At 42.5% G+C, this 8,393-nt stretch overlaps 1 protein-coding gene across 1 annotated transcript in view; it reads left to right on the forward strand.

Annotated features, from left to right (window-relative positions):
- Positions 1 to 425: 425 nt before the first annotated feature.
- The window catches only part of kcnq4 (potassium voltage-gated channel subfamily Q member 4), a 49,558-nt gene continuing 41,590 nt past the window's right edge, over positions 426 to 8,393 (forward strand). The window contains exon 1 of the mRNA XM_005728357.1: positions 426 to 1,579. Within this exon, the coding sequence (XP_005728414.1) occupies positions 1,278 to 1,579 (302 nt within the window). The 5' untranslated portion in view covers positions 426 to 1,277. The remainder of the gene's footprint in view (positions 1,580 to 8,393) is intronic.

Below are 8,393 nucleotides of genomic sequence, written 5' to 3' on the forward strand. Positions count from 1 at the left end.
AATGATGATGACAGGGAAGAATTATAAATACATATATAGAGGAGGCATAGAGGTGAGTGGGAGATGGAGCTAAAAGTGATGTGTGAATTAGAATAAAACAAATAATAATAAAACACACTGCTGGACATTTTTGTAAAACAAACAACAAACATTTGAAAAATCATTTGAATACATTTTAAATATATTAGAACGTACACAAAAAGACCCTTCTTACACTTCATCCCCAGATTGACTGATCACCCCCACCCTAGACTCCATGCATATTTTTTGGAAGCCTCACAGATGGTGTCCGGTTCACTACTTGCAAACTGTTAGCAGCATGTATATTCACCAGCTAACTTTGCTGCTCTGTCAGAGATCGCTCACGGTTCCCGGAAAGCGTCATTAAAAAACAAAACAGAAAAAGTGCGCCTCTAGTCGCTGAGAGCATCCCACGCTCGTACCCATCCCGTGCGCAGAGTCCTGCCCGCTAGCGTTTCTGTTTGTGCACGTCAACTCAGCGGAGAGCGGGCTTCTCACCTTTGTGCGCGTTTCCAAATCAACTGCAGATATTTGGTCTTTTTTTCTTCTTAATTTTATTATTATAATTTTTTGGAAGGGTTCCTCGTCTGCAGTTCTTGACATCACGCTGATGTTCTTTACTTCTGAGCTCTCCACCCAGTCAGCAGCGGAGCGCTGGACCAGAGAGACGCGCAAGCAGGGGAGAGCAGGCTGATGTTAGCGGCTGTGGTGAGGCTCTGTCTGCCAGTTTAAAACGAAAGAAACAGCTAAGACTCGTTTAATGAACAACTGTGGCTGCTGGGCTCGGTTTAGAGACCATGGATCCGCTGCACGGCCTCTGTCCTGGCGGGTTACTTTTGTGAAGTGTGCGGAATAGATGCTTCACTTGATTGAGCCCAGATGATTTTTTTTTTTTTGCAAAGTGATGGCAGGTCGTTAGCAGCTTGCTTTCAGTTTTCTCGGAGTTGGTGTGTGCGCGTGTGTGTGTGATTACTTCTCTGCACCCCTCTGATTACTTCTTACACCTGACTGTTAACAATGATCGCTGGAGGTCCCGTTTCAGCGCGACTCGCTTACACAACATCTACTGTGCATGTGCATCTCGTCTTTTGCGGCCGCGACTTTATTTGCAGATAACTTTTAAATCTGAACTCAAACTCAGGCTGTGGACTAGTTTCAGTCGGACTATGACTTGGTCCAAACTTTGCTCTGCGCTCCCGCGGATGATCCAGTGAAACGTGTCAAGTTGTCTGTAGTTTAATCGCGACAGCCTTGAGATGTTAGGAAGTCCATCAAACAACGGCGGCATCAGGATGCTGGCGCCTCCGGCTCCGAACGACGAGAGGCGCGTAGAGTTTGTGGCTCTCACCGCCGTCCAGACGGAGAGAAGCGAGCCGTCCACTCCGGAGCGCGGACACCCGTCTCACCGCACGGGTCTGCTGGGCACCCCGCTCCCTGGACCGCCCGGACCTCGGGCCAACATGTCCGCTTCAAGCAAGCGCTACAGAAAGTTGCAAAACTGCCTGTACAACGTGCTAGAAAGACCAAGAGGATGGGCATTCATCTACCATGCATTCATGTAAGTGTGTCATAGCTTTAATTTTGTGTGAGTGTGAACATCCCTAACACATTAAACAATAACTTTATACAAGTATCAAAAAGTTTGGAAAAAGAAGAAAATGTTAGACTTCCCAGTCCAGCTTTTTGATCTCTGCATGCCAGCAGTTATTAGATAAATTTCCCAATTAGCCAACAGAGTTGCTTATGCCGCAATTAGCCTGGTCATATGCCATACATCATCTCAACATGGGGTCTGCTGTTCAATTTCCCCTTGTCTCTGTCTCATTAAATCATCAGGGGGACTTATGATGTTAAATTTAATTTGCTCTAATCCACATGGGGGAATTTTTATTTTATTTTTTAAATCATAGTCATTTTGTAAACACTTTGATGTCTGTCTGAAGTTTGTGTTTTGTAGGTTTACATGCTTCACTCAAGGCGCTGAAAAGTAAAAGTGTGGATTATGATGATAATGATTAATACATTTTAAAGAAGCTCTATTAAGAAATAGAAACTCTCCTCACCGGTGAAGTAAGAACTCATTCTGAACCCTAACACCGGAAGCCTAAAGATGAGTACTACAATTAAAAGCGTGTATTAAACATAGATGTGAAACTAAAGCAACTCTCCTGCTGCAGAAAGTATAAAGTCGGGGCTTTTAAAGGAGCCTGTATGGCCTTAATGTTCAAGAATGTATATACAACATGTAAACACAGGGAGAGTATGAGCTCACTGCTGGTGGTGCCGGTCCCCTCTGACACACCAGCAACTTAAGAGTAGTATGTGAGACATAAGTCATTCATTATATCAAGACATAAAACCCAACTGAGTCTGGTTTTTACCCTCTTCACTTCTCTTCAATTTGAATTCAAAGCTGCATATATGTGTTAGCCTAAATGTCTCACTATATTTGAGCGTCTTTTTAAGTCAAGCATAGGGCAGCTGTGCACCGGCACCTGTCTCCCAGCTGTGTCTGCGGCTGGCATGTAGTGGACAGAGCTTCATGTATGGGAGCTCCTCGGACCGGGTCGTGCTTTCTGCGTCGTTGTTTAGAAGAGTGCAGCTGTCTGCCTGCCGGTGCCATCATGTGTTTATAACAGAGGGAAATCCCACTTCAGGGCAGTGATTCTCACATGTCCACATCCTATACTGTCTGTATATTAACAAGAGCACGTCAGTAAATGCTACAGCAACACTTTAACCCACTTCACTTTTCTCCATTTGTTTCTTCTTATGCCATTGCTACAGGACTGTGAGCATGCATTTCCAGCACACACGGGACTATGTGTCATGCACCTCTTCCACCTGATGTGTTACTCATTAAGAGCGATGGCCTTTACAGGGTGGCAGCCTGTGACATTCTCCTTGACATTACTGGGGTGTTGGAGCGAATCGTGGCTCTGCCATTGTTGTTATTTCTCTGTTAGAGAGGCAAAGCAGGCACTCGGAGGTGCCCAGATCGAGTTTCAGATGTCACGGCCTCAAAGCTGATTTTGGAAGCGAGTTGCTCCTGTGGCGGCCTATTTTACGTTGACTGCAGAATGTACCTGAGAATAAAATGTGCAAAGCTTTTCAAGAAGCCTTGCACTAAGACGTGAAATATATTTGCTGCACATATGTCTACCTGAGCGCATCATTCCCACGGTACTTCATCCTTCTCAGCTGGGCATTTATTTTGATTAATTACATGTGTGTTGCTCTCCAAGAGGATAACTGTGTGAAGAAAACTCTTTGTACGACGAAGCTCAATTAAGGCTGTGTTGATCTGTTGTAATTAAATTGAGCTATACACTGCTGTGTAGGGTGCTGTGCTAACTTTCCCTTGATCCTTTAATTAATCCTGTGTTGTAACAGGGGACCCTGGAACAGATGTGTTGCTTAGAGGGCCTCTCTTTGCAGCTGTTGGAGTGTGCATGGAAAAGCATTGAAGCAGGTCTCCACTGTAATGACTCCTCACATGAAGTCCCACAAGTTCCTCACCTCTGCTTGTCAAACCTGCGAACACACACACAGAGAGATTTTGCTCTTTAAATCTTGCCTTTTAAAGGTTTTGGTTACAGTGTTGTAAATGTCTGGATCTTGAGTGTGTGGGATGGAGAAAACATTTCTTACACATTCTCTCCTGCAGGTGTAACCTCTGCTGATTCAGAGCTGACAAAAAGTTCTCTTCTACTCTCCATCCTTTGCTCCCCTCTTCTATCATCTCATCAAATCTCTTTTTTTTGTGCTTACTAATAAAATAAAAAAAAGGGCGTTAAGGCAGGAATTTGTTAAAAGGGATTATAGCGTTCATGGAAAGTTCTGTAATAAACACAGAGAGAGTTCCTTTGCTCGTAAACTTGGTCGGTTGTGTAGACGGCAGACAGGTTCTTGCAGAGGCTCTGGTTCAAATGGTGAGTGGAGCCTTTGAACCGTGTTAAGTTTGGCGTGCCCTTTGATAGCCTTTCCCTTACTCACTGTCAAAGCTCAAGACCTCTTTGACACCTTTGAGTCCCACAGCTTTATTTCAGCTGCAATGTGTTTAACTCTGTTAAAGACCAGCTGCCTGACAAGAAGCCTCTTTGTTAATACTGTCACTAATGATTGCTTTTGTAATTAATTAGCCTGTAAGATTTTCAAAAAAATTGCTTATTTTGCTAAAATTGTGTAAATGTCCCACATGAGGTCTGTTAGTGCTGTGGAAACCCAGTATTACACACATATATATATATATGTGATTTTCTTCTTGGGGATTAAGGCACTTATCGCTGACATATGACTCATTAGGGCAAAATGACTTTCATTTGAATTGTACAAACTCTCTTTTTGCCTTATGTAATATGTAAGCATGCCATACAAGGCCCGTTTGCATGTTTTCACATCTGCACGTTTTTTTTTTCTAGCAAAATATACATAAATGGAAGGTGGCTCAAGACTTTTGCACAGTTCTGTGCTCAATCTTAAGTCTCTGGTTTGGTGCAGCATTTGGACTTCGTTCTTAATATACAGAAAGAGTGTGTGAGGATGGACTGAGCATTGGCCAGCCAGAGTGATTGATTGGCTCGAAGGAGGGCAAAAATATACCGGTCATGTAATATTGATGTCCTATAGTGAAGGAGCAGAAATGTGCAGGAAAAATATCACATGGAGGTTTTGGTTTGAGCAAGTAGTTGCTTCAATGAAGACCTCTTTGCAAACGCTCTGTGTAGGACTATTAGCAGGTTAAAAGACACTTTCTCCTCTCTTTTCTGGCTTTGCTCAAGTGCACTCTGTGAAAACAGTAATACAATACCTTTTGTTGCTCTGCAGATGCTTTGTCAAGTCCTAGAAACAAAACAAACCCTGATGAAGTCAAAGGGGAATCACCAGGCTTATTTTAGCAGTCATCTGCAGGATAAAAATGACCTCTAAATATGTAACTCATATTTAAGTCCACCTGCCTTTCTTCTTTGCTCCCAACCTAATTACAATAACTGCTTGAAAGACTTTTTTTATTTGTAAAGATGAAAAGATGTCAAATTTCCACACTAGCTTTCAAAATATCCAGTCAAGCACACAAAGTGAAAGTGTGGACTTTACTAACAAGGAAAGACAGGTGAAAGAAATTATGGAGAAGTACTCGTAGGCCTTTCAAAGGCTCTCTTTCAAAAGCCTCTCCTGCTTTACCGTTCCTTTAAAAAAAAAAAAAATTGAATCCTTTTAAGATGACTTTCTTCTAACCCACATTACATTACATCTGAAAGGAGCTCACTTTACTCTTGCAAATGTTAATGTTTCTAAAGAAATGATCGTTAATCTATCAGATCTGTAAACAATCATTTCCAAAGCAAGCTTAATCTTTGTCAGATGAACCACCGAGACTCCACGCCACGTATGAATATCTTTACTTCAACCTTTTATGGCACAAGCATCAGTGATGGTGTGTGTTTATGAAAGCTTGAGCCTAAAGCCACATTATTTATAGATGTTAAGGGAGATACGGCCTAATGCTCTCCATAACCTCTCCACCGATGTTTACCCAGAGCGCCTGTGTGGCTATAGTTAATTTTTCACACATCTTTTCTGTAAACAGAGCAGCTCCACACCGAATGGATCTCGCAAGCTTTTTCAACTAAAGCTGAATTGCCTTTGTGACATTATTAAACTCATTTAGCTCAGACAGCTTGTTGATTGAATGTGCTCCCTCTATCCGTCGACTCTTGCAGTTTTGCCTCCTTCTGAAGCCACTTTGAGCCAGCTAATCTACTTTCTCACCTGGCTCAGGGAAACCGTGTGGTCTTTTTCCCCCCCCAGGTTTTCAACCACGCGACACAAAATCCGCTAAAATCGCCGCCCTCTGCCGTCCTCCAAAGAGCCACCGACGCGTTTGATGCTGGACCTTTTTTTATTATTAATAGTTTGAGTAATGCTGGAAAATTTCTTTTTGTAGGTTGTTTGCATTTTTAGCTTGCACACAAAAGTGTTTTTTATTGATGACTAAGGAAGAGAGAAAGAAAGGTGAGAGGGAAGTCTCACCAGAGCGAAGTGCCATTGTGAAATGGTGTGGGGAGAGAGCTACGCTGCACTTTTAACCTGCTCGGGGCTGCAGATTAGATGCTTGGTGTTCATTTAGTGCTGCTTTTGTTTTAATGTGTTCACCTCAGCAAGTTGTGCAAATTCTGCTCCATTAGGAATATCTGTATAAGGATCTAATCTAAGAATTTCTCCTCCTTCACTCTGTCTGTGTCTCCTTTCATGCTTCCCTTTATTCCTGTGCCAGCAACATCTTATTTGCAGCACTGGCCGACTTCCCCTCCCTCACGTCTTCATCATCTCCTTTCCTCCTTTCTGTGTATGCTTAAATGGGAAGGATACATATGTAAATACATAAATTTGAGTCAATAATTCAAGACATTTGTCAATTAATTAATCAAACTTCTCGTGTTTATAACTGGCTTCCTGTCTCGTGTGACAGCTTAATGTTTTTCTTTAACACGATAAACTAAAAGTGATTATCTTTTGGATTTTGGCCAGACTGGAAATGATGATTTTCTCTATTTTCTGACATTTTACAAGAAGAATCATAATCTGATTGCCACTCGAATCATTCGATGAACGGCGAAATTTGTCACCTTTTAGCAAAACATGGAAGATTTTGAAACCTGCATCGATGATGTATGAAGGGGAGGCTTTCTTCTTGTATTGTTTTCTGTCTCGTGTTTAGACTCTGGCCCCCCTAAAACACGGCTTCTGCTGTGCTTCTCTGAAAGAGCATCTTTTGCATTTCCTCTGATTTGATTGAAGGAGGAACCAAAAGCCATCTGAGCTGCTAATCAGATTAAGCCCAGAGTAACTTCATTGGACAGGAACTTGGAGAAAATGATTTCGTCTGCTTTGTGTTCTTGATATTTTTAAGGCTGTTTTGGGGAAATGCAAGTGGTCATTTCAACTAGAGATCAGTCTGATCTGGGGTGGCCTGGCTTCCTGTAAGAACAACAGTTTGTCATCTGGACTGTTTAAAGAAGATATTGTGCCTTATACATGAGAATCTGTAATCAAAACATCAGTCCCGCATTTGCAAAGTTGTCATTTCTGCAGGCCTCCAAATCTGCTGTGAGAGGTAAACCATCAAAATATTTTAGTGAATTCAAGCTTCCTGTTTTTTTTCTCCATAGCTACAGAATAACATAGCACCAGATATTTACCATAGAAAAAATTAAAGGCCTTAGCTCAAGCAGTTTTCTGGATAATGGCTTTTTAAATTGGCCCCTCAAAAATGATGATAGAAAAACATTTAAAAACAGCCCTTCATTCTCCCCTTGAAATACATAGAAAGCTAACAGACAGACTCAAATTGTCAAGGCTTCCTCTCAGATCTGAATTCCTGTTAAGGAATAATGCATATTTTCATTTTTTTCAGGCGAATCCTCGATGGCCATATTTAAAATTTTTATTTTGATGTATTGAGATGTAAAAATCCACGTGACACTCAAAGAACGTGCTGCCGCGTTACTCGATGTTGACCTTTCATGCTTTAAAGGTTACGAGGTCTTCCCCAGCCCTTTTACACCTAGCCCACGTGGACCTCGGCTTCTCTGAAGTTCTCCCGTCATGTGTCCTGACGTCTCTTTCAAAGGCCTGTCACATTCTGGAGCAACTGCTTTAACATCCTTGGGTTTATTTTTCCACCGAGCGGCTGGGTACCCACTGACAGCAGCAGCGTGCGACAGAGGGCAAGAAGGAGGAAGAAGCAGGAGAGAGATTCATTCTGGTTGCTAAGAATGAATGCTAATAATGATAATGTGATACTATATTGATCCCTGTAGGAAAATTCTGTTTCCCCTTGTCCCCTACTTCAACAGCTACAGCTGGCTGAGGTATAAAATGTTGCTCAAGGACAATGCCAGTTTGGCAGATGCTTGCTGTTGGTGACTGATATGCTAAAGGTTGGCTTGAAAAATATGAGAGGACACACAGTGCATACCCCCAAAACAGCTGAAATGAATAAAAATGAAACACCCGTGCTTTGGAGAGTCAGAGAAAGACGTTGGTGTTCATAGCCTGATCGTCCTTCAGAGGAAGAAAGAGCTTGTATCAGGACATGTGATTAGTGTCTGTGTGGAGGTAGAAACAGGAAAAGTGGAAGGCAGTGAGCTGGAGAGAGAGGAAAGTGGAGGTTAGTTGCTGTATTAATTTCTCCTTTCGGGGCAAAATGTGTCTCCCCTGGGGAGGGGACTGTCTGTCCTGGGATGGCCGATCAGGAGTCAGATTTCCCTCCAATAACCAGCCCTGCTCCCTGTGCTCACTTCTACCAAGGAACAGGACAAGTGCAAATACACACACACACACACACACACACACACACACACACACAC

This window comes from Pundamilia nyererei, unplaced genomic scaffold (assembly GCF_000239375.1).
Source record: "Pundamilia nyererei isolate P.nyererei 1_Seehausen unplaced genomic scaffold, PunNye1.0 scaffold00028, whole genome shotgun sequence".
Lineage (NCBI taxonomy): Eukaryota > Metazoa > Chordata > Actinopteri > Cichliformes > Cichlidae > Pundamilia > Pundamilia nyererei.